Below are 26,785 nucleotides of genomic sequence, written 5' to 3'. Positions count from 1 at the left end.
TGATTTTTTCCCTGTGGCCAGCATCTAAATCCAGAAGTGTATTGCTCTTGGACTTAAAGATCCCATTTAGCAATCATAACCCCAAAAAACTGTGATGAAGCTTTTATTTATGGATCTACTTGTTTAAAAGCCATGATGGATAAGATGCCTTCATTGCATCGAACCCACCCCTTGCTGTGTCAGGAACAGCTGGATCTATTTGCAACTTCCCCATCTGGTGAAGCACTGAACTGCCGGTGACAACTTCACAGTTTAGTACCCTCAGTCCCTGGACTGAAGCCATTGCATCCTCCTGGATAGGAAGAAATATAAAAAGTCTTCCCATTCAATTTGAGCCTTCCTTTAGCAATGAGGTCTTCTTGAGCTCTGATGTGTCCTTGGTCTTTGGTACAGATGCCTGGCTTGCTCTTTGGTTTGTCCTTAACCCTTCATTTCACTGCCCTTAAGTCTTTGACCATTGCTTCTTGACCTGGTTTCCTTGTGCTTCTGACTTACTTCTTGGTCCTCACTACTAGCTGGCCCCACATATCCTAGCCATCAGCTTCTACTCTCCCAAGGGTGCTTCTTCACAACCCAGACCCAACACTTGTATTCTCCTCAAAGAGCAGAGCTCTTGCTCCCCATGGCAGATCTGCACATCCGTGTTTGAATTTGATTGACCTCCACTAGCCACCACGTTGCAAAGCAAATACCTTGCTGACACCATTGTATTCAGACTCAGAATCTGCCTGCACACACAGGCAAGAGTTATATCCTTGATAGCTATAAATTTCATGTGAAGATTGGTGGAGGGAGTTATTGCTCGGAAACTGTGCTGCTGACTCCACACCAAACCTTTACAACGTTCTGCACTATGATACATCAGTGCCTGTTGGCAATGGCTGTATGGAGCATGGATTTCAATGAATGGATGGTGCTGCCTTTACATCGATGTCATAAAGGCAGAGAGCTTTGGCAGAAATTAAATCTGGACACCTTTCCCAGAGATTTCTATGAGTAGGAACCAGAGTTATTTTCAGGCAGCTTGATCAACCAAAACCATTAAAGTCATTGGAAAGGGGGGGCATATATGGCACGTTAAGTGTGTTAAATTGTATAACTTGGCATCTGTTTGTTTATTCATTTTTAAAGTAATAGAGGCTAAAAATAGGAGGCACAGCCCAGAAGTTGACATGGAGTTCACATGGTGGTGGAGAGGAAGCAGGGCTGGATTTAGGTTTGATGAAGCCCTAAGCTCCTTTATATGTCCCTTTATATGTCCAGCTGTCCTTTGTCAACAACAAATTGTCACTGTTTTTTGTATTGAATATATGCTATATGGCAGCAGTTCTCAACCTGTGGGTCCCCAGCTGTTGTTGGACTGCAACTCCCATCATTCCTGAGCTCTGGCCTTGCTAGCTAGGGGTGATGGGAGTTGTAATTCAACAACATCTGGGGACCCACAGGTTGAGAAAGGCTGCTATATGGTAATTTATGGACCTAATAGGTATCTAAAGCCATTTGCACATAATGAAATATGTGTTTTATCAAAGTAATTGATATAGAAATGAGCAAACCAGTGATATTTTAGGGAGCAGGTTAGCAAGCGGGGTCCATTACTTACATCATAGGAGCCTACACAACACAAAATACTGTTGCTGTATGTACGTTTTATTTTATTTGTTTTTTATCTTATATTTTGGAAATGTACATCCAGGTGTTTTTTTCCTTTAATTTTTTTGGGGGGCCCCCAAGAGAGTGGGGCCCTATGCTATAACTTGTTTAGCTTATACATAAAACCATCACTGAGAGGAAGCACAGAGCCAAAGGATGTTTGGCTGTGGAGGAGGGAAGTTAGAAAGGAACAGGATTTCCTGCTTCTGCATCACCTAGTAGGGGAGGGGTGGAAAAATTGTTCAGTCCAAGGCTCCATCCTTTTCTGGGCAGCTGCCTGGGGACCATATGCGAGTGGTGGGTGGGTCCAGAGGCAAATGTGGGTGGGGCAATGATAGTCAACCTTACCTTTGCATAACAGGCTAGTTTCTCTCTAATTCACTCACACACTGCTTTCTATCCCTCACCCAGGCAGAGGCGCCAGCTTGTGAGGGCGATTGGGGGGGGGAACGTTGCACATGTGACCTGGGCGCCCCATGGCAAATCTGATAGGAGCCTAAGGAAACATTCCAGCCGAGGAGGTGGCAAAGCTATGGAGGGAAGCTATGGCCTCACTGATCCAAGTGGCTGAGGGAGAAGTAGGGTGGCTAGAGAGAGTCCCAAGAGCTGGAGCGTCCTTAAGGGCCACATTTGGTCCTTAAGGGTCACATGAGGTTTTTCCCCCGTGCATTAGGAACAGCTCCACATTGGGTGGGGGAGAACTGGCCAAAGTGATCTCAGATAGTGTCAGGGACTGGGCAGAGGAGGAATGGTGGAGACTGCCTTCCCAGCTTGACCCTTCCAGGGAGGAGGAAAAGGAAGACAGCTTAGATTTACAGCAGGGGGTTGAGGGAGGTCACAGCTCAGAGGCAGATGAGGAGAAAAGTTGGGAAATCAGGGAGAGGAGGAGGAGGAGGAGGAGGAGGAGGAGGAGGAGGAGGAGGAGGAGGAAGCAGCAGAGGGGTGGCAGCTGAGGGACACGGTGTCTTTAGAAAGCATTCCAGACCCTTCATCTTCCAGAACCCGGCGAGCCTTGAAAGTAGGAGAGCAAAGAGCTCAAAGACAGAGGGCATATAGCAGCACCCGTAGAAGTGATGAATCAGGAAGTGGGAGAGACGGGGGGAGGTGGAGATTCACTTGGGACAGTGCCATTATCCAAGAGGCTGGGTTCTATAGCCTCTCTCTGTAAATACTAAATAAAAAAGGATGGTTAGAAACCTTCCCTTGTCTTTATAATTCCCTGGGCAACAGGGCCACTGACAGCATCCTGACACATTTGGTCCTTAAGGGTCACATGAGGTTCGCCACCCCCCCCCCAATGCGTTAGAGACAGCTCCACATTAGGTGGGGGAGAACTGGGCAAAGTTATCTCAGATAGGCTCCAGTCCTCTCTCAGTGGTCACTTTGGGGCACAGCAGGTGACAACATTCTCAGCAGCACTGCAAACAACTCTAGCTGGCTGAATCTAGTTGAATAATATACTGCCTTGACATTCTTTTAATAAGAGGTAGTATATAAGTATTTTAGGTTCTTTGAAGTTAAAGATTCTCCAGGCTATTGACTACTTCAATAGGCAAGAATTTAGCTGCAAAGGTAAGAGAGCGTAGGAATGAATTTATTATTATTACTTCGATTAATTATTATTACTTAGCAGGCTGAAAGCTGCCAAAGTAAGATGAGAAAAAATACACAAACGAAAAGATCAACCCTAAAAAAAATAAAACCATTATGGATCAAACAGCACCCAATCAAGCAATCTAAGACCAAACATCAATTAAAACTAGAGTAACACCTTACATTTCTCCAAAAGCTTTAGAAAACAAGTATGTATTGTATCAGGGTTCCTCAAACTTTGGAAATCTAAGGAACTGTTGCAAGCAGTACAAAAATACCCATTTAAAAGCCGGCATTCTGTTTACCCCTCAGTTTTCTTCCATTATGTTGTGTGCTTATGAGTTCTCAGATCATCTTCCATCCAAGCACCAATGAGATCCAGATGTTGGCACCTGCAATGCCAATAATAGTCAAAATATATAGAAGTGCATGAGGAACTCAAGAGGGGTGGAGAATTTCTGCCAGAGACAGACGTGGCTGGACTCTCTACCAGCTCATAGAGAAGAACTATTAAAAATCTTGTTTATATTTAAATCAAGCCACATACAGGCTTTTATTTCCTGTGGGAGAAGTGGCCTCTAGAGGCAAGAAATTGTATGGCTATTACAGGTATAGAAAAAGAGAGGAATGTGCCACAGAGACTCAGTCTGTATGTCAAACCACAGTTTCCAACTCTGGCACAGAGAGCAAGCATACACCATGGTTTGTCCGTCTTGACATAATGATAAGCTATGCTTTACTCTAATCTATGCAGAAATGAAGTTAATTACTTTGTGCAAGGGACGAAAGGAGCAAGAAAGTGATTCCATGCATTGCTCATGTAATAGCAAATAATGATTTGTCATTTTGCATGAACCAACCCAGAGTCTCAGCTAAAGTCTGTATATGCAGTGAAAGCCTATACATATTTGCCTTGTGTTCTGTTGTGCTTACTCTGCAGTAGGGCTGAACCAAAATTTCTCAGTTTTTGGTCATGCTGACAGGGGTGAGTTCAACATCTGGAGGACCATAGAGTCACCATCCTCTAAATTAAGTGGACGTGGGATTAGAAGAGTCCTGTTGGATCAGACTAAATGCTGATTTAGGCCAGTATCTCATTTCCCACAATAGCCAGATGCCTCTTGAAAGTCTACAAAGAGGCCACGTAAGTAGCAACTATCTCTTGCAATTTCATATTCTAGGGTTCACTGCCTCTGAACATGGAGGCTGTTTAGCTGTCATGGATATTAGCTACCAATAACTAATCTGGTGTGGGTTTGTCAAACCCAGTTTTTACCATGAAGCCTGTCTTCCATATCCCAGAAGTGTGAGTTAGCGATGAGAAGGAATTAACTCTGCACATGCTCAGTGGCCTTTTTAATTCCCACTTATAGGCACTGAACACACCTCCCCAAGCTGAGTTATAGGGAACCCTGGCTCAGAATTGGACAAGCTAAGTAGAGCATTGTCAGTACATTAAGGTTTTTTTTTAAGGGGGTGGGGAGGACAAATTCAGACCATGAGCAGGAACTTCCATCAAAGGTAAAAGTTGAAATTGAGAAGTAACAAGATTCATGTGAGGGATGCTAATTCAATTCAATTCTTTCTTTCTTTCTTTCTTTCTTTCTTTCTTTCTTTCTTTCTTTCTGGCAGGAAACATTTCTTTTGCTCTTTATATGCTATGATTCTTCTGGGGAGTGTCAATTGATCCTCCTGTTGCCAATAATAATTAATATACAGTAGTCTGGAACAGCAGTCACTCTCCTTCTACGGATGGGTCATGGACTGATAGCATCTAGATCAAGGGAAGTAATAGTGCCACTGTATTCTGCTCTGGTCAGACCGCACCTGGAGTACTGTGTCCAGTTCTGGGCACCACAGTTCAAGAAGGACACTGACAAACTGGAACGTGTCCAGAGGAGGGCAACCAAAATGGTCAAAGGCCTGGAAACGATGCCTTATGAGGAACGGCTAAGGGAGCTGGGCATGTTTAGCCTGGAGAAGAGGAGGTTAAGGGGTGATATGATAACCATGTTCAAATATATAAAAGGATGTCACATAGAGGAGGGAGAAAGGTTGTTTTCTGCTGCTCCAGAGAAGCGGACACGGAGCAACATTAGGAAGAACTTCCTGGCAGTAAGAGCTGTTCAACAGTGGAATTTGCTGCCAAGGAGTGTGGTGGAGTCTCCTTCTTTGGAGGTCTTTAAGCAGAGGCTTGACAACCATATGTCAGGAGTGCTCCGATGGTGTTTCCTGCTTGGCAGGGGGTTGGACTCGATGGCCCTTGTGGTCTCTTCCAACTCTATGATTCTATGATTCTATGACTGCATATTTTGCTGGTATTCCAAGGTCTTCATTGGCTGCTTTCAGTCTACAAAGCTCTTGCATATGCACTCGGGCACCTCCTGGCCTTTCATTGGACTGTGGTTTCTAAGACTTTGGACTGTGGTTTCTAAGATCAGCTGAGGATGCTCCCTTTCGAAGGCACTTTGGGTAGTGTACATCTCGCATGTCTGCGAGCTCACAATGTAATGGCAGAATTTTGCATCTGGTATGAGATTCTGAGAGGAAAAACAGATTTCCTACTCCCCCCTAATAAAACCAAAGTAGCTAGTCCTCATGTTTCTTGAAGAAAACATATAAAACATCATACCTTTACCTTTTTACATTTTATTTTTACCGTTACCTTTTACATTTTACCTGCTGCCAAACATACTGCCATTTAGTGAAGCATACAAAAAAGAATGTTTCTGGTATGGCATATTGCCAGACGGGGGGACAAAGATTCTTCCCCTCTCTGAAAATTCAGGTAACTAGTCCTCATGGGGGGGGGATATAATTTTGATTGTTATGTGCTGCCAAATATAGCTCTGTTTAGTAATCCATGGATGGAGTTTTGCATGCTTTGTCTGGCTCCTCATCGCACAACCAAGTTTTTTCTTCTCCATCCTTCCTTCACCACCCTTGCAGTCTAGCCTCAATCTCCATCCCCTTGCTCCCCATCTGCCAATGCAGTTTCCTAAAAAATAAATAAATCCCAAATTCTTTATTCTACTTCTGTATATTCTTTTCTCGAGACAGACAGATGCCAACTGATTATTCTTCCTTTTTAAAAGAAAGCATGCATGAATGCTTAATATGGGCATGGTTTATTTTGCCTGCAGAACCTAGATTTCCTCGGTGCCAAATTTTGGGGGAGCATGGTAGGGAAAAAGGGGGGCTGGCAAGTCCGTTGAAGCTTACTCAAGGCCACAACGAGCCCTTTTTACCTCTGGCTGAGCTCTCTCTCTCTCTCTCTCTCTCTCTCTCTCTCTCTCTTCCTCCTCCTCTTATGCCACACAACTCAGGGATGGGGATGTTGGCGACTGGTGAGGGGTCTGCAAAGAGGTGGCAATCGGGGGGTGGGGGTGGGCATTGAGACAGAGAGAGAGAGAGAAGAGGGAGAAAGAAAGAGACTGAAACATTTCATTCCATCCACCAAGCCAGCTGCACTTTCTTTCCTTGGCAAGGCTGGGAGCTGTTTTCCCCACGCCCACCCCTCCCCCAGCCCTGCCAGTGGCTGACACTGTGATGTATTCAGCAGCACAGCCAGCTCTCTATGTGTGTCTGAGAGAGAGAGTGCCTGCTTGTGTGTGTGTATGCCTATGTGCCTCTGCTTCCTCGCCGACTCCGAAAAGCGGCAGTGGCAGCCGAAGGAGCTGGGGACCATGCAGCTGCCCCAGCTCATGGTCCCCACTGCCAGCCGGGTGCCCCTGATTTGGATGCCAGCCGGCTCCAAGTTCCTCTGCATCGAGGTAGGCTGAGTCTTCCCTTTCCTCCCCCTTTTTATTTTACCCCTCCCTTTGTCTGGATCTCCTCTCTCCCTCTCTCTCTCTGGCCTTTGTCTGGAATCAAGCTGAGCCGGCGGACCCAACCTCTTTCCTCTCCCCAGGCGGGGGGCTGTCTGCCACTCAAGCCCCCTTGCCCTGTTCCCGGGCATTGGACCTGCCAGATGGCACAGCCCCTCCCTAGAGGACCGTATCCATTTTGGGAGCAGTGGAGGGTTGAACTGGAGAGGCTGACAGCGAGTGTGGCTGGGGTCTCTGGGGGTCTGTTTCTGAAAAGACCAGGGGGGTGGGACTGCCGCCAACACATTCAGGAGCACCGATTGGCTTTTTTGGGGGGTGGGGGTGAGAGTTATCTTTGGCAGGTATTTGGGCGGAGTTGGTTTTCAGGAGGGGGCAGGGTGGAAAGGGGGGGAGAGATGCTAGCCTGCACATCTTGGGGTGTCCCAATCAGCAAGGGGGGGGGGTTGCCCAGCAGGACTAAAGCCCATGCCTCCTGTGTCTGTCTGCATCCAGCATGTCAAGGGACAGTGTTTGTCTGGTGTGTGCATGCAAGAGATGCTTGATTTTCTTTTTCCTGGTACGGATGTGAAATTGCGGGGAGCTGACAGTTCAAGGTGTTTTGGGTGGGTGGGGGCAAACGAGTGAGCATGCCTGCAGCTCAGGCCGGGCAGCAGCTGACCGAGGAGGACAAGGCCTGGGCATGTGGGTGTGGTTGGTGCAACTTAGATTAGGAGTCAAAATGGAGGACAGAGACCCGAGACTATTGGAAAGAGCTGGACAAGAGCATCGGAACATAGAAAGCTGCCTGAGGCGGTTGGTCCATCCAGCTCAGTATTGTGTACACTGGCTGGCAGCGGCTGTCCGGGGTTTCAGACAGGGTGTCGTTCCCTGCCCTACCTGGAGATGTTAGGGATTGAACCCAGGGCAGATGCTCTACCGCTGAGCGACAGCCCCTCCCCTTAAATCTAGCTACAGAGAGAGGGAAGGTGTGCAAGATGGAAAAGCCAGGGGTGAAGGCATATTTCAGGATGGAGGGAGAACGATGGGCAGGAAATGAACTGGCCAGCACAGGAAGTCCCTCCTACTCACCTGACCTCTGGCATGGGGGTGGGCAGGGAACTGAGTCATACAGGGGAGTCCCTGTGCAAACCTGCGAGGTGTGGGGCAGATGACAGTGAGGCCGAGCAGAGACATGATTTTTTTTCTGGTGCTGCAAATACCATATTTTTCCATGTATGAGACACCCCCATGTATAAGACGCACCCTATTTGGGGGGACTCCAAATTGAGAAAACACCCCTCAACACTACCCGTGTATAAAACGAACCCCAAATTTAGACCTAATGTTTTGGTTAAAAAAACCTAGTCTTCTACACCGAAAAATATGGTAATTTTCCATTCTGCCCTGTTGCTCCAAGTTTCCTGTCGTCTTCACATGTTGGTTCCACACTACATGGGGTGAGGGGGTGAGAAGAAATATGGACTGTTGTCTTCCATTTTTAGTATTCCAATAGATAGATAGATAGATAGATAGATAGATAGATAGATAGATAGAATTTTTTAAAAAACAACAACAACCAAACAGGTGCCGGTGTGCCACACCACACAATACCATCATGCGCATGTGGGTGCCATGTTTTATTTGAATGTAAAAACACTGGTGTTGCTTTGCATGTTGACTGTTTCCCCAACTTACACACTCGCAGGAGTCACTGGAAGAAGGCGTGTAAAAATGTCGCTTGTACTGACGCTCTCTCTGCTGTTGCGACATCAACCTGAAGGATGATTCTGCTCATTTGTCCAAATATTGCCCAGAAAAGCCAAATTACTCTTGTGTAATTGTTGCTAATGGGCGCTGACGTAAGAACAGCCTTCTGGATCAGGCCAATGGCCGTCTAGTCCAGCATCCACTTCTCCACAGTGAACATTATAGGAAGATAGTGAGCCGACTTGCACAGAGTCCGACTGTTGGTACATTGAGCTGAGTGTTGTCTGCACTGACTAGGTGTGGCTTTCCATGGTTCTGCACAGGTGCCTTTCCCAGGCCTACACAGAAATGCCAGAAATTGAACCTGGGTCCTCCTGCAAGCACGGCAGATGCTCTACCATAGAGCTACCTTCCTCCTTCCACACCATACATTTAAAGCCCATTGCTTCTCCCAAAGAATCCCAATAACTGCACGTTACCCCTCACAGAGCTACAGCTCCTAAGCACCCTTAGCAAACTACAGTTCCCAGGACTGGTGTGCGTGTTTTGCTTCAAATGCATGGCATGGGTGTGACCAGAGTCTGTTTCGCATTTCCCCCCAAAATAGCTTCGTCCACTTTTCTTCACGCAAAATTTCGGCTTTCTCTCTCTTGGACATCAGGTGTGTGTGCGTCACACCATCTATTAACACAACAGCTCATTAACACAACTTCCATCACTGCCCAAAGACCATTTGTTCTGGGAGGTAAGAGTCAAATTTCAAAGTAGAGGCATTCTTCCAGAGCACATTGGTCCAAAGAAAGAAGGGTCCATAGGGTGAATGTAGGATTTGGGGCAGAGGCGGCGGCCCAGTGGTGATGTCTTGAAAAGGTATCCATAAAAATCTAGGTTAGATAGCTTTTGAAGGAATAAGAGGATGAAAGTCCCCCCCTCTGCTTCTTTGTGGGTATGTCCCTCTATTTTTACTTGGGGGGGGGGGCTAAATGGAATATGCAAATTCATACTGTGCCCATCTGCCCTAATCTCTTGGCCATGGCAGCTAAAATAGCTAAAAGGTTATGTATTTTTGGCTTTTGTACTGTAAATATATGCCCTTGATCCTCAGGCAAAGGGTGGTATATAACTTTAATAAACAAAATAACACCTCCAGAACCAGAGTCGGTGTAGCTTGGAGCTTCAGGTACCAGGTGTAAACAACAGGGAAATGCCATAGGTGAGTTTCTCGGAGGCCTGGGGTTGGCCGAAATTGTGCTGAACAGAATGCCAGACTAGGAATGCTTTTGGCCCCATCTAGCTGGACTTCTTACATTCTTAACTTGCTGCTCACCCTGGAAGGGAGAGAATCATGGCTTGGGAAGCAAACTGATTGGCTCAGCTAGTATTTTCCCCTTGGCTCCATTATCTTCCACTGTCACAGCCCAAGGGAGGATCTCTTTCTCTTAGACTCAGGGCTCCCAGGCAAAGCAGCATGAGCGGGAGCCCTTGGTGAGCCAAAAGACAGCGGAAGGGAGGCTGAAGAGGAGAAATCACTCCCCAACTAAAACAGTGCCTTTTAGGGTGGCCACTTGAGCATCAAACCCCCTAGTCCTAAGGACACAGAATTGCATAAAAACCACACATGAAAACTTATATGTATAGGTAGCAGTCTGGAAAACATTTGCTATTATTTAAATAGAAATGCAGTCCATCTCATGCTATTGTGGAAGACTTTGACCAGGTGGCCTGTTTTTCTGCCTGCTCACTCTCCAGGAGCTATTGATGAGTAGCATCAGGGCCCCTGCTCTCCTTTCTTGTAGGAACATAGGAAACCGACTGTTACTGAGTCAGACCATGGGTCCATCTAGCCCAATATTGTCCACCCTGACTGGCAGTGACTCTCCAGGGTTCCAGGCAGTGGTTCTGCAGAGTTTCCAGATTTCCAACCTGAAGATACCAGGAACTCAATCTGAGACCTTCTGCCTGCAAAGCGGATGTTGTACCACTGAGATGTGGCCCATCCCAAAAAGACCATATGGTTGGATGGACGCCTGTCATGGATGCTTTAGCTGAGATTCCTGCATTGCGGGGGGTTGGTCTAAGTGGCCCTCGGGGTCCCTTCCTACGATTCTGTTTAGCTCTTCAGCTAGAGGACTCCTTCAAATAAAGGACTGTAAAACAGGACACATGGCCACCCTAATCTCTGTGTCTGTCTGTCTCCTCCCCCAGAGTCCATAATGGAAGTGAGCAACAGAAGCATGTTAAAGGAGGGAGGACTGAAGACCAGAGCAGAAGAGGGAAACGTCACCTTAGGCAACCTGCTCCCTTCCCCAGCCATCCTTGGTTTTTGTGCATCCAGGTTAGCCTTCCCCAATCTCTTGCCCTCCCAATGTCTGGAACTAAAACTCCTTTCAGCTGGGCTGATAGGAGTTGTAGTTCGAATGCATTTGGAGGGCACCAGGTTGGCTAAGGCTGATACAGATTTCCAAAAGGGAAGCCTGTTCAGGAGCAGTGCCATCACTTGGTTAGAAGAAGGCAGGTAGGCAGGAGCTGGCTGAGGGCAGATTAGGGTTGAGGGGCGGTGCTCCATTCACCACAATGGGCCAGCCTCCCCTGCATTCTCTGTCCAGGCAAGCAAGAGGCATCATCAGATTTCCAGGGAAACAGCCTGGAGGGGGGGGGGGAAGCAGGGTGGCCTAGGGAGACTTCTGAGGGCTAGATGGAGAGGCATGGAGGGCCCCATTCAGAGTCTAGGCCTGAGGCTCCCCATTGCAGCCTTCATCATCTTTGTCAGACCCCAGATCTCCTTCATCTCCCTACTTTGATCTTTTTTTTAAAAAAATAATAATAATAAAAACCCCACATCACTTATATGACAGCTTCACCTGTTGCAAAACATAAAGCAATGAGACTCGCCGAGAAGTATGCTAGATGCTAGATAAGGCTTGTTTTAGTTTTCATATGCACAAACTGAAGGAGCTGACTGAGAGTGAGGCAGAGGGCCCAATCCACGGTTAGCACACAGGGTCCTGGAATTTCTGTTGGCCCCTCATGCGACCCTCCAGATGATGGTGGACTCCCAACTTCTATCAGCTACAGTCAATGATCGGGGTTGATGAGAGTTGTGTGCAGAAAAATCTGAAGGGCCACAGGTTTGCCAACCTTGCTCTGTGGTGAAACATAAGACTGGCTGGAGCTGATGGGAGTTGTAGTCCAAACCATCTCGAGGCTGACAGTTTAACTGGTGTAATTAGTTTGAGTGTTGAGTAGCAATGAGCGAATCTGTCAATTTCAGTTTCTCAGTTTCTTGTTTTTCCAAGCTTAGGTTCAGTTCTTCACAATTTGTTTCCATTTAACTCAAAAAAGTCATGAAAATTCACCAGCCTTTGTGCACCAATTACTCCAAATATACATGTTTTTGTAAAGCAATTTTTCCTAATGCAATGCATTTTTGTATGCAGTTCTCACCAATTTATGGCTTTTTATGCACACTACCCCTGTGTACATACTTTTATGTACATTATTTGGCTAAAGAGCTGGGTTGCAAAATTTGGAAAAGCGCCGGTTTCGAAGGTTGGTTGAGTTTCAGTGGTGTATTGCTTTGTATAGTGCCCATTAGATGGGCTCACAAGCTGAATTGCATTTCTCCCTGATCTATAGTGTTGAAATGTGTATGTGAGTGGATCTGCAGAAAAGTGTTCACACAGAAAAGTACATCAGAAAAGGGAGAGGGGGATTCAAGGACTTTGTACTCCTTTGCCTTTTTGAATGTGACTGTTGGTTGGGCTCCTACAGATGCCATGGCTTTTTGACTGTATACCCCAGGGGCTGGCTGTGTCTTGCCATATTAACTTGAGAGGTGAGCAGAGAGGGGGAGGCAGGAGATAGTAAAAATAACTATTCCTTCATGCCAGAGGAGGTGAGAAGCAACAGCGTTTGGCTCTGCTTCTGCCTCTCACTTCATTCTTTCCAGGAGTGAAACTCTCAAGGGAAAAACAGAAGTGGCCTATGGGTTGATATTCCAGCACTGATTATAAACGGCTGGCATTAATGGTGTAATTTATATAGGCCTTGTATACCTGAATGGTCCATCTTGTCCATTAATAGAGGGAAAACAGGAAGGAACATATTGGATGATAGAACAGCATGTTCCGTGCCCTTTGGGTTGTGGTGAGCACCCTCTGGCCTGACATTGTGACACCTGGTGTGGAGTAGGCAAAGAAGCAGCTAGGCCAAAAAGAGATTTGCATTCACCCACCAAACCCTGTGCAATGGCCAACCCCCACCCCTGGGTGCTGCTCTTTGAAAGCCTGGCAGTCAGCTGATCATTGGGGTTTCCATAGTGCCATATGCAGCTCTTTGATGCCCCAGCAACCAATTGATTGTCAGGGTACCACAGCACAGCACAGTTCTATGCAAGGGCTGATAATCAGTTGATGGCACTTCAAAGTGCCATGCATAGTTTTGTTTATCTGAAAGGCTTTGAGCACTGAGTGATTAGAGGGGGGGGGTGTCGGTGACCTATCTGACTGCAGTTGGTTACAAGTCTGTGCCCATTACAGACTTGTTGCCCATTACTACCCTGTCAATGTATCATGTTACACACTCACAATCAGGATAATTTAACTTTTTTATTATTCTTTTAACAAATTAAGATATGCATATACCACTTTTCAGGTGAGCCTCACAAAGGAATTTGCACAGATATGTTCGAAAAATAAGCATAAATTAAAACTATATGCAGATAACAAGTCCTTTTGAAATCCAGCTCTCTGCTCCCTTCAGGGCAAGATGATTCTTAGGTAGCCCTGTGGTGAAAGTTGATGGAGGGCAAGGCCACCTCATTTGGATCACCAGCTACTAGATGGTGGACCATCAACAGACTGAAGAGGTGACAGATGGGTCCCCATTTCATAGGACCGTGCCTCCAGTGGCCATAAGAAAATGAAGGACAGAAATGTCACATACAAATGATATATATGGCACTGCTAGGAATCTTGACTGTTTCACATATAGATGTGGTGGTTAAAATGAGAAGGGGACAGAAAAAGGAAGGGAGGAGGGGACGGGAGGTTGGTTTTTCCTGTTTTGGCTGTAATATGTGAAGGATGTGTGAATCCTCCCATAGCAAGACCCATGAACAAGAGTGAGATCTACAGACCCCACTTCAGGAAAGAAGAGGTATGAGTCTCTTGCATGCCTTTCCCCACACCGATATAAAGGATGAACCAGCTTAGCTTGTGAATATCGAGGTGGGGGAGGCAGTTTTTGAAAATTAATAATATGTAGGAAGGTATGACCGATCTAAAGGGAAGTTTAGCCAGCATGTGTTGACATCAGTGCCATCAGAGCATGATTTAGGGGCAAAAGTAGAGGGCCTTGCTCCTCAGAATGAAGAAAGGCCAAAGCATCTGCATTTGTGGTAGAGCATCTATGTTGTATTCGGCCAGCAAGATCCCCACCACCCCATTCCATGCAGAGAAGCTGACCAGACTGGTGGTTGAATCTTACATCAACATTGGTAGTGGGTCAGTGTCCTCTACTGCACCTGAGGGAAGCAAGCTACCTCAAGGAGAACAGGGGAGATCACATGGTACACACACAACTCTGTCCTTCAACATCTTGCCACCACTTCCCATCCCACAGCACCTGCTACTGAGAAGGCTGCCTCTCTCTGCCTAATAGTAGGGCCAGCCCTGCCAATCAATACCAAGTCTGAGAAATTTCGTTCCAGGTGTCTCATTATGGTCACCATGAACAGCCAACATAGCATGCTCCAGAAGTTGGAACCCAACTTCCATCACCCCAGGCTACCAGGGATGATTGGAGTTGGAGTTCAACATCTTGAAGGCACCATGTTGGCTACCCTATAATGGGCATCTTTCTCCTCCATTTTGAAAGTGGTTGCAGGGAGGTCAAGTTGATCTTTGAACCTGAAATCCAGATTGTTGTCTTGAATGTCCACTCTAACTTCCATTGGGGTGCCTTAGTTCTCAAGGGAGCTATTGTACGGTTGTGTTGTACATTTCTGCTTGAAAATGTAGGGGTCATGCTGGCGTTCATACATGTTAATGTGAATTGTGAGATGCAATCCTCAACTTGCACAGCAACCTTTGCTCCAAAACCTCTGTCATCAAAGGAGATGCAATTGTGTTGTGCATAATTCCTTTGCTGAACCTTTTGGAAAACAGCAGCTGGAAGCTGAGTTGAGTTGAGTTGCGGCCCATGCATGCAGAATATTTTTTCTCAACATGCATGCCAACTCTGAACTGATTTTCAAAAATCTTGCATTATATTGCATTGCATTTTCTCCCCTCCCCAGCTGGGTTGAGCTACCATTCAAATCTAAACCATAGAGTTCTGCTCTGAACAGGGATCCCAAATGTCACTGTGATATCTGACTCTTCAAGAGAATCACCATGTCACAGTCACAGAATGTCACCATGTCACCATGTCACAGAATGCTGGATGAAGTCAGTTAGGAACATAGAAAGCTGCCTATACTATGTCAGATCATTGCTCCTTCTAGTTCAGTATTGTCTCTACCAGTGTTTCTCAAACTTGGGCCTCCAGCTGTTGTTGGACTACAAATCCCATCATCCCCAGCTAGCAAGACCAGTAATCAGGGGTGATGGGAGCTGTAATCCAACAACAGCTGGGGACCCAAGTTTGAGAAATACTGGTCTATACTGACTGGCAGCAGTTCTCTGGGGTTTCAGGCATGTCTTTCCAAATCTTACCTGGAGATGCTGGGGATTGTGCCTGGGACCTCCTGGCCACAAAGCATGTGCTATATCACTGTGCCTCTTCCCCTGAAAACTTAAACACAAGGCACTCACTTTGGTCAAGCAATTAATCCTCCAATGGAAAGGGGAACTTGAAGAACTCTGTGGCTCACAACAGACCTGGGCTATGGACGATAGCATTTAAAATGAACTCATTAGCTGCTGTTTCTGTTGTACCCTTCAACTCTCTCTTCCCATTAATCTGTGGCAAAGGAATATAATCAATGCTGTTGGGTATATCCCATCCTGCCTCCCCCTTTTTCTGCTCCCAGATGTGTTTTTGATTCCCACCCCATCACATCTCGGCTCTGTGGCCCCTGTGGTCCAACTTGGCTCTTCTGGCCTCTCCATCTCTCTTTCTTTCTCTCTCTTTCTCTCTCCTGCATTGCTTCTCCACCTAGTCCCAACTCCCCGCTAGCAGAGCCAGCTATTAATAGAGCAGTGGATTTATCGAAAGAGGCAAGCTGACTGCAGCACTCCCCTTGCAAGAGAGTGCCCTGAGCTAATGGCAGGCATCCATTGGGCAGCAGCTGAATGCACATGGCCACTCAGAGGGCGGTGCAATGTGGCTGGCAGGTGTAAGAGAACCCATGGATGGTGGTAGGCCAAAGGGCATCTGTTTCATCAGAACACGGAATAACCAGGAGCTGGAGAATGAGAAGCACAGCCAGTATTTGGATGGACAGGGCCATAATATTCATGGGTAGCAGAAGGATGCAGAGTTAACATCAAGAATGACAAGACATTCATGAGGAACATCAAGTTACTAGATATTCATGAGTAGCCCATACCTTCACAGGTGTCAGACATTCACAGCCGGGAGATCTGTGGATAACTAACAGCAAGGTTTCTGCCTCCAAATTTTTAAATAGTAGCAGCAATAAAGGGATTTTAGAAGGGAAGAAAGAGAAAATGTTGAGTAAAAGGGTCCCTCCAATTTCCTCAAATTTACATACAAATTGCAGAGGAAAAATGGGTTTGGTCACCTGATTTTTTTAAAAAACCTCCTCCTTTTTTCTGCTTTCACCCCTTTTCCCTATATGTCCACCCTATATGTCCATGCTGGGCTAGATTTCTTGGCCTAACCAAGATATCAGATCGTCCTGGTCATCCCATGGCATCATGAGGCCCTGCCCCAAGAACCTCAGTTGTTTGGGGCACCAGAGACCTGAGAATCCTCCTGCCCACTCCTGCTGCATGGAAAGCTAAGCAGCATCAGACAGATAAGTGCCTTTTGGTGTTTCTTGGAGTCTTGAATACAGCAGGGAGGAATTTCTCCTTGTTCCCTAGGACTTGTTCCCTAGGCCATCAAAATGGCCAAGGATAGGCTTTCTTATTCTCTTCCAAGTCTGGGCTCTGACATTTTGATACTATACAGTCCAAAATATATCCACCGAATTCTACCCGTGGCCATTGAGATTCCTGGTTAGAGCCTCACATATGCTAATATAGATGTTGCTGGACCACAACTTCCACAGTCCCTGGACCATTGACCATGATGGCTGAGGCCCATGGAAGCTGGAGTCTAGCGATACCAGGGGCCAGAGATTTCCCCATCTTGTTCTAGGACAACACTGACTCTTTGGGCTGGCTTGACTGCCACCCTACAAAATGTGCACAGGGCCATTTAGTTTAGCATCCAGTTCCCCACTGTGACTAACCAGGTCGATCTCTGAAACCTAGAAGCCACGCTTGATATCAGTAACTTTGTCCCCAGCAGCTGATCTTCAGTGGCCTAGCGTCTCTGATTCTGGAGGTTCCATAGAGCTATCATGACCAGTTACAATGGATAGATGGATTCTTCGTGAATTTGTCTAATCGCCCTTTAAAACCATATGAGAAAATGCCTAATCCTTCATCTCATATCAGTGAAGGAGCTGTGTGTGTCTGAGAGAGAGAGGTGGGGGAAATGGGGGGGGGAGGAGATAACAGGAGTTGGAATACATAGAAGTAGCCAGCAAAGATCCCTCCAGATATTGCCCAATGAAAACTCTCATCAGTCCCAAGTAGCATAAGCAATGGTCAGGGAAGATGGGAATTGTAGTACATCAACATCTGGAGGGAGCTAGATTGGCTACTCGTGGACTTGAGCAAGGTGGAAAGCTGAGTTGCCAGGAGAGGGAGCAGTAAAGTGGCAAAGAAGCCAAGCAGAAGCTCTTAAAGTTGCTCAGTTATGCGCCAATATGACCATCAAGAGTACAGGGACCTCTTGGTAGCACCGGAAGAGCATTGCAAGCAGCGAGAAAGCCTCCTTTGAGTCACCAATGTTCCTGACAGATTGCTCCCCTCTTGAGGTTGTTTGCAGATGGCCAAAGTGTTTGACCATGGACCTGCTGAATATGATTATGTCCTCAGCGCAAGGAATTCAGAACCCTTGAAGGGGGGAGATCGGGCAGCCAGTTAGTCGCTGAAATGTGGCTACAGCCCCCTGGAGGTTAAATGGCACCTTAAAAGAAATGTGTTGGTTTTTTAAAGATGGAATTAGATGTAGCAGTATTTGCCAACAGCTTTGCTTTAAGACTAGACGAGAAGATCACTCGGATTCTCTACACATCGGCACATTGAGCTCCTGAAATCAGGCAAAAATGACTAAGCCTCCCCAGATATAGCTAATCTAAAGCAAGGCATGGCAGTTATGTTCGGTCACCGTCTTTAAATGGTGTGTGTTGGATTTTGTCGGTTTTGTCCCCCTTGAGCTTCTCCGTGTGAACACAGCAGAACAGACTGTGTTACACGTCGCAGGTCACTCAGAACTCATGTGGGATTTGGTGGGACTGTAGGAAGGAATAGCAAGAAATAAAAAGATGCAGTACTTCCTCAGAAGTTGAACAAGTGAGACATGCCACAAAATCTTGCAGCTCAGAGTGCTCCTCTTCACTTTAGAAGCCTGCCATACCCTAGTCAGTATTTCATGGCCACTGAGCATGCTCAGTCCTCATGGGACTAGTTTTTGAGGGGTGTTTGTTCCACCTCTTGTGTTTTTCTTTCTAAATATTTGTTTCTGTGCCTCCTGCAAACCTTAGGATTTCCCCAAGCCTGTTGAAACTTCCCACTTGTGTGCTGTTTTGGTTCCATGAGGACCAACATCTAGCCTTAAACAGCAGAGAAAGAGGGGATGCCATTTCATACAGGCTATGAGAGCCAGTGCAACACAGTGTCAGGTTTAAAACTCCAAGGATGAAATAAAAAGGTAATTACATTTTATTTGGAATATTAGACTTTCTAGACACAATTTCCAAAATTTGTTTCTTGGATCTTTTTTTCTTTCCCCCTTTTCTGTTTCTTCATCTCTTCTCTTCTCTTCTCTTCTCTTCTCTTCTCTTCTCTTCTCTTCTCTTCTCTTCCTTCTTGTGGCTGATATTAGGGCTCATCATGCTTCAGTTGATTGGTGAATGGTCTGTTGGCCCCTTGATTAGTGGTCAAGCTGCTGCAGGGAACGAAAGGCAGCAGGTTGCTAGAAAGTGACTCTCTCGCAGTGCCACCCCTCTTAACCCGAGGTCTTAGTGAGGGTAGCTTCACGCTCAGAGAACATAATGCTTTTCTGGAGCGGGTGGCAGGGCAGTTTGGCAGTGGGTCCTCAGCCACCAAAGCCTGAGAAGTTAGCTGTCCCCACAGTCTCAGATAAATGGTCAAGATGATGGACCATTCAGACCTGAGCAATCTTTTTTTAAATAAAATAAAATTTTATTATTAAAATAATTCAACATTAATACATACATGTTACGAATATACAAACATACATTTCATACAATCCTTAAAAATATTCATACATACCCACACTCAGTCCCATAAATACTTCATTTTCCCACCATCTCACCCCTCACCCCACCCTTGTGATAAACTTCCAATCTACACAATTGCAATTTCTTTCCACTTCTATTACTTTCTTTCACATACTTTTAAACCAATTTTCTGCTTCTTTTTCTGTTACACATTGTTATCCATCTTATTTAGTATTTCAGTATTTATAACGGAACTTGTTTATTCTAATAGGAGTTCTGATTTTTCAATATAATTTTGCAAGTATCCTTTAAACACCTTCCAGTCCTTGTCTATCTTCTCTTTTGAGATCCTTCCAAATTCTCCCATTGTTTTGGATATATTGTAATACTCCAGTAATTTGGCAAGCCACTCTGTTTTTGTCGGTATACTACCACTGATATATTAGCTGGTATACTACCAAAAACAAACAAACAAACCAAGATCTGAGCAATCTTCACTACCGTTTGATTTATTTATTTAAGCAGGGTGGTTTCCAAATAGCTTGTTTAGTCAGTACAAGGATTTATCCTTGTGCAACAGAACTTCCCCCCCTCCCCTCACGAGCCCCTTAAATCTGTTCAGGGTTCACCTCTAACGCTTCAGAGCAGGTGTACATTTGGAGAAGGCATAAACAGGGGGCACAAGTCCAGAAATCCTTATCCTGGTGGAACATGTTAGTTGGAAACAACCTCTAATTCATATCCCACACATTCAACGTAACTTTTTGTTCTAACAGATTTGTAAGTTGGGGTGTGTGTGTTACAAATACATGAGATTAGCATTCTAAAGCAGGGGTCAGCAACCTTTTTCAGCCGTGGGCCAGTCCACTGTCCCTCAGACCTTGTGGGGGGCCGGACTATATATTTCTTTTGGGGGGGGGATGAACGAATTCCTATGCATCACAAATAACCCAGAGATGCATTTTAAATAAAAACACATATTCTACTCATGTAAAAACACCAGGCAGGCCCCACAAATAACCCAGAGATGCATTTTAAATAAAAGGACACATTGTACTCATGTAAAAACATGCTGATTCCCAGACCGTCCATGGGCCGGATTGAGAAGGCGATTGGGCCACATCCAGCTCCCGGGCCTTAGGTTGCCTACCCCTGCTCTAAAGCAGCGAAAGCCTTTTCAAATATACAACAAAATCAGACTTCTCTAAATTCAAGAATGCTCACATCCTTGTGCAAATGTTTATGTTTCCCATTTTCTTGTGAGTACACATTGCCAGTACAAACGATTTACAAACAGCGTTGGTCCAACTGTTAGGCAAAGGGAAGCAGTTGCCTCAGGCAGCTGGTTTTATGTGTCCCAAAAGGACAGCAGATGATTAGTTATTTAAGGTTTTATTATTGGGGGTTTTTTACTACTTGGAAAGGGTCGGTGCATTTGTGGGATGTTCCACCACAGATGCCATAATAATGTGACTAACCTCAGATACCTTCAGCTCAGTGGGGGTGACTTTCATTGCTCTGCCTTAGGCAGCAAAATGTCTTGGGCTAGCCCTGGTTATGAAGGCTGTCTGAGGAACATCAGGATAGTAAAATTGTCAGATGTTCATTTGCTTGATTGCCTGTTTGTAAAAAGAATACTTCCCGCCTCGCTCAGAATATAGAAGGTGCCCTCTCCTATTTTAAAACATGACAGCATCAAACAAACAAAAAATCCACAGCTCCAGTGTTCCCCTGTTTTCATTGGATAAACTTGTTGTTTTTCCACCCAGAAGCAGGACATAGGACTCAGAACTGGTCAAATTCCAGGCCCAAGGAGCTTCTAGAGACAACCTTGCAAAAAGTCCCAGGAGAGGTAGAAATGGCAGTAGTCAAACTGGGAGCCCCATTTCCAAGCAGAAAACCAACCCACCCAGCCAAATACATAAACAGGCACCTAGATGTACAGTACATGCTGGGGGAGCCCAGCAAAAAAGAGGTTCCAGCAAAAGCCCAGTCGCTACACTTAGTGTTATGAAATGTGATCCGGCATAGACAGGCAGTGCCTTATGTGGTGTGGCATAGAAAGTGAAACTAGAGCTATGACTAGAGCACAAGTCTTAGTGTATTCGCTAATTGCTTTCAGACAATAAGAATTACTGTTAACCTGTTGCAATCTCTGACAGTCATTTAACACAAGATGCAATTTGGTAAGCATGTTCAAACCTAGGGATGGATGACATTGTCATTTTCAGCTTCTCATATTTCCCATCTTAAATTCAGCTCTCCACATTTCTGCAGCAATTTTCAAACCGCTCACCATGAACAATTGTTGAATGCAATTTTGACTAATATACACATTTTTGCACATTTCCCCAAATGTTTTAGTTTACTAATTGCATGCATTTTTATATACAACTTCCCCAAGATATATGCATTTCTGTACACAACGTTTTATTGAAGAACTGCATTGCAAAATTCAGAGAACTCTGATTTTTCAATGGATAATTGGGTTTCGGTTTGCATAGAGGTTTGAGAAGTGCAAACATTTTCATTAAGATGTAAACAAGATTGAATTTCTCCCCATCCCTATTCACAACACAAGTCTCTTACCCATTTTCCAAAAGGGAGGGAAATGCCAAAGACTGAGACAATGAGAAAATATTGGAAAATATTGGAACAAGAGTTGAACAGCATTGTGTTTAGAGAGCAAAGCTCAGCTCAGCTTCTGCACACATTTACAGGGAGTCCATGGACAATTTTGGACATATAAATGGTATCTTAGAAGTTCTGCTTGAATTTAGGAAATGGTGTAACTGCCTCCACACAGTCATATTTCAGGGGTGGGTGAGGTGTCTTTTGAGAGTGAAGGGCTGAACGTCGCTGGTGTTCCTGTGACTCTTTGCTCTGCCAGCCACCAACTTTAATATTCCCACAATGCACCTAGAATTGTGCTATATCACAATGTAGCATCATTCTGAGGGGTATTCTAAGCGGGGGGATGACAGCCCATGCTGGAGGTTGAAAATTTCTCCCAAGAATGCTTCCCAGAGTAATGCTATGAAGCAAGGGGGTTACTCTGGGCATGTTAAAGACAGTGGCAATGAACCAGAGGGATGCTGTTCATTCCACAGTTCCCCTAGCTTCAAAATTCACCCCACCTCCTAAAAATACTGGAAATATTCCTTTCTCACCTGTACGGCTTCTGAATGAAAGCCATTTTGCCTCACTGCTAGCATATACAGTGAGATACTTTCCTTGAAGACAGGACCGTGATAAAAAGTAGCCTATCTGCAATAAAACAGCAATAAAAACAGCCAGATATTTTTTACAATTAAAAACAGCGCTGCACAGCCGTCTGTCACTGGGAGTTTATGGAGATCATCCATGCTGTGTGCTGTGGTGGTGCCACCTCCTGTTCTGTGCGCTGGTTCTCAGCCTTTTGCAACTGAGTCACCTGATAGCCAGTGAAGTATTGTGGAGATGCCAGTGTCCAACAATTCCAGTCGTATCAGTGTGAGAGCAAAAGCGAGAGCGAGAGGTGCCCAAACTAAAATAGGGTTGCCAGGGCTTTAACTCTGGGGTTTGGCAGCACAAATCCAGTGGTTTAGAGGTGAATTTGGAAGTGCAGAAGCTCATCATGAAGCCACTGCCCTTAACTGAGTTCCCATGGATAGTGCAGAAATGCAGACAGCCATGCAGATCCATTTTATGCACACCCGCACACCAACAACAGCATTCATTGAATAGTAAGCCGGGCTCATGCTCTGGCTTCTCCTCTGCTAAAAAAGGTAAAGGGACCCCTGACCATTAGGTCCAGTTGCGGATGACTCTGGGGTTGCGGCGCTCATCTCGCTTTATTGGCCAAGGGAGCCGGTGTACAGCTTCCCAGTCATGTGGCCAGCATAACTAAGCCACTTCTGGCAAACCAGAGCAGCCCGCGGAAACGCTATTTACCTTCCTGCTGGAGTAGTACCTATTTATCTACTTGCACTTTGATGTGCTTTCGAATTGCTAGGTTGGCAGGAGCTGGGACCGAGCACCACGTCACAGGGATTCAAACCACTGACCTTATGATCGGCAAGCCCTAGGCTCTGTGGTTTAACCCACAGCGCCACCCACGTCCCTCTGCTAATATGCCACAAACAATGGTAAACCTTGAAAGCCTTGTCATCCCTTCATCCACTTGAGTGCCAATTAAGTACCTTGGTTCTCTGGCAGGTGAGATCATTGTTCATTACCTTGTAAGGCCAGAGGCAACAAGTTGGTGAAGCAGCAGAGATTACCCTTAACCGTTGTTTAGTAGGCTGTATCCCAGCCCCACAAAGTCAGGGGCTTCTTTCTTCCACATTTCTCATCAGAAGTAAATCCGTTCAGTTCCATGAGGCTTACTCCCAGGTAAGTGGGCATAGAATTGCAGCCTAAATATGCTTTTAATATTTAGCCTTCTTAGAAACAGACTTTTCTAGTGCCTCTGCAATAAGCTGAAATGCCTTTGGCATATTGCATTTTCCAAAATCGCAAAAATAAAACAATTAAATAAACATAACAAGCAGCTGCAAACAGCCTCTAATTATAAAAATAAGAGAGAGTGCCAAGCCATAAAATGTGTCAATCAAAACCAAATGCCTTTGCAAAAATAAAACCATCTTTACATATTGCCTTGAAGCTTGTACTGTGGAAGTAATATGAAGCCGGGAAGAAGGGATGCCTAGAAGCCACCACCAGAAAAGCCCTGTTCTGTGTCACCACCAATCATTTTCATGATGGTGGAGGGACACAAAGAAAGGCCTTTGCCAGAGGTCCCAGCAAGTGGGGAAGTTTATATGGGGGCAGGCAGATCCCTGTTCCTGACTTCTCCAGTCCTGCGCCCTCCGGTTGTTTTGAACTACAACTCCCACCAACAATGAAAATTTCCTATGCTGGTTGGGAATAATGGGAGGTGTACTCCAAAACATCTAGAGGGCTCCATGTTGAGGGAAGATTCCTTAGTCCAATTAATACGGCTATCATAATTGATGCCTTGAACCGTGCCCAGGAACAAATCAGGAATCAATGTAGCTCAGACAAGAAAGCAACATCATCCTTACATTAGGCCCCTGAAAGCAGTCTGGCTGCAGCATTCTGCATCAACTAAAGTTTTTAAACACTTTTCAAATATTGCCCCATAGAGAACTGAAGGCTTGGAAGTGGCAGGCAGCCATCGCTGCTTGTTTCATATGCAGCAAGCCTATCCAGACCATTTCTATTTTAGCAAGGCTATCCAGATGTATAATTTAGTTATGTATGCCTGTCTTAAACTTTTGCTGCTTTTATCTGTATCTTATTGATAATTTATAGGGTTCTATGTGTGCCACTTAAGGAATTTTTGATTAAGCGGTTTTCTAGGCTAAATAAATAAAGGAACTAGTAGCCATTGATAGCTTTGTTCTGCATTTGTCTACGCCCCTTTTAAAGCCATCGAAGTTGGTGGCTGTTCCCACATCTTGCCACAGAGATTTACACTGTTTAACCATGTGCTGTGTGAAGAAATGCTTTGGTGCATCCTGACCCTCTCGCCATACGGGTTCATGGAGTGTGCATAGTCTAAACTGAATGCAATCAAGGCATGAGTGATAGCGGTCAGTTCTGACTTCTCCAGAACAGGGTGAAATGGGGGTACCAGACAAGGCTCCCCCATGGGTGCCCATGTGCTGAAAAATCAAGCAAGGGTGGTTAAAACAAGAAACAAACAAATGTAAATGCAGCAGCCATCTTTTCCCAATCACTATCCCTAGGCTTTGAGGCAGCATGTCTTTTAAAACCAGTTGTTATGGACTTCCCAGAAACATCTGCTTGGCCACTGTAGAAACAGAATTCGGATGAGTTGGGCTTTTGGTCGGATCCATCAGGGATCTAATTCTGTTACTAAGCCTCTTTACAGGGATAAAACCTGCCTTCAAGAGACAGGTATGAAATCGGGGGTGGTGGTGGGGATTGGGCTTTGTTTCTGCTAGAACACCCTCTGCTTTTGTGTTCGGATTCTGTGCCAAGTGAAAAGCAATTCTGCGATCAGAATGCATTATGGAAGTGTGCATGACGGAACCGCGTCATGAAAAGTGAGCCTAATCCTAAATGCATGCTGTTCTTCCCACGGGAAGACCACATCCAGAGACAGGTCCGCATCTAGACAGGTCTTATAAGGCAGTGTTGGTCTTCTGCAAGAGTGGTGTCTTCAGTCTCTGCCACAAGCCTCACACCTTGCCTGATAGACTTTGTCCCCAGGCACCCAGAAATTGGCCCGGGTGAGCTGTGAGCAGGGAAGGTTGCTCTTTACTTGTTCGGTCAGTGAAGGGCAAATCCTTTTGGGAAAAGAAGGATCCCAAGAGAGAGAAGGTACAAGCCAATGGTGCATGCTTTGCAAAGTGACAGCTCTTCTCATATTAAGCACTTAGGGGGCCTCCCCACCCTTTTCAATGTAGCCGCTCTGTATATGGATTCTACATACAACTTGTTCTTTCTCAAAGAGAAATAAAGCAAAAGGCAGTCATTCATCTGCATATGTTAAGGGTATATACTTTTTTTTTTGGTGGAAGGAAAAGTCCAGTTTCCGCATTACAGATTGTCCATTTGCTGGCACTAAAGCTGTGTGACAATTGTGAATGCATGAAATCCATCTGCCAACCAGACTGGCCGTAAGAAAAAGCTGGTTGCAACTCCTCACGCAGGACCCTGGTGCAGGCTGGGGGGGGGGGAGGGAATGCATATAGGTATGACTCAAACTTGCAGCTTCCAGTGCTGCAGTGGAGAGAACAGCCTCCAGACTACAGTCCTGGCCTTCAGAGAATAATCTTTCTTGCTCTCCTCTTGCTGGGACCTGGACCAGTGGCCATGCTGTGAGCAGGTGAGAGGCTGGCCTGCAAGCAGGCAGTGCCTTGTGCAATGTAATCCTATGCATGTTTACTTGGAAGCAAATCCCTGTGTCTTCAGTGTGTGTAGGATCTGAGCCTTCAGATGCAATAGGCAAGCCCGACTGAATGTGATGGGACTTTTAAGTAAAGAAGTACAGGATTGCACCAAATGTTTCTCATGCCATTGGACAATCTTTGCCCATGTCAGAGCTAGAATCTGCTGCAAGCGGCAGCTGATTTTGCACACGGTATGAATATAGGAAGCTGTCATACACTGAGTCACACCTTTGGTCCATCTAGCTCAGTGTTGCCCACACTGGTTGGCAGCAGCTCTGCAGGCTTTCAGGCAAGGGTTTCTTCCAGTGATGGTGGGGATTGAACCTGTGGCTTTTTGCACACAAGGCAGATGCTCTATCACTGAGCCATGGCATTTCCCATGGCTCAGAATTATCTACACCAGGGGAGTGGGGTGAACCTTGGGCCCATCAGCCATAGCAAGCACAGACGGGCAGCGTTTCTCCAGGGCACCCTTCCAAGTCTGAATTTGTTTCAAGAACTTTGCAACTTCCATGTATCTATGTATGGAATTTTCAGGAATGGCGAAACTTGCCGGAAAAATAAGAAATCAAGATACAAACCTTTTTATAAAAGAAAGGAAATGGTTTATGGAATATTTA

General features: G+C 45.6%; 1 protein-coding gene and 1 long non-coding RNA gene across 12 annotated transcripts in view; one reads left to right on the top strand and one right to left on the bottom strand.

The window, feature by feature from the left end:
* Window positions 1-26,785, top strand: part of CELF6 (CUGBP Elav-like family member 6) — a 178,350-nt gene that overhangs the window by 71,438 nt on the left and 80,127 nt on the right. For 2 of the 11 annotated variants that reach the window (XM_081839061.1, XM_081839060.1), the window contains exon 1: window positions 6,840-7,019. The exons of the other annotated variants lie outside the window; for them this stretch is intronic. In XM_081839061.1, coding sequence (XP_081695187.1) covers window positions 6,864-7,019 — 156 coding nt within the window. In that variant the 5' untranslated portion in view covers window positions 6,840-6,863. Of the gene's footprint in view, window positions 1-6,839; window positions 7,020-26,785 lie in introns of those variants that run through there. 11 annotated transcript variants of the gene reach the window in all.
* On the bottom strand, window positions 18,699-22,145 carry LOC309329039. Its single transcript, XR_014151034.1, has 2 exons — window positions 21,832-22,145; window positions 18,699-18,947 (listed from the first exon to the last, which is right to left on the bottom strand). It is a non-coding gene; the product is annotated as an uncharacterized lncRNA (long non-coding RNA).

This window comes from Podarcis erhardii (genome assembly GCF_964252035.2).
Source record: "Podarcis erhardii genome assembly, chromosome: 14".
Classification (NCBI taxonomy): Eukaryota; Metazoa; Chordata; class Lepidosauria; order Squamata; family Lacertidae; genus Podarcis; species Podarcis erhardii.
This window is presented reverse-complemented; position numbering and strand designations above follow the sequence as displayed.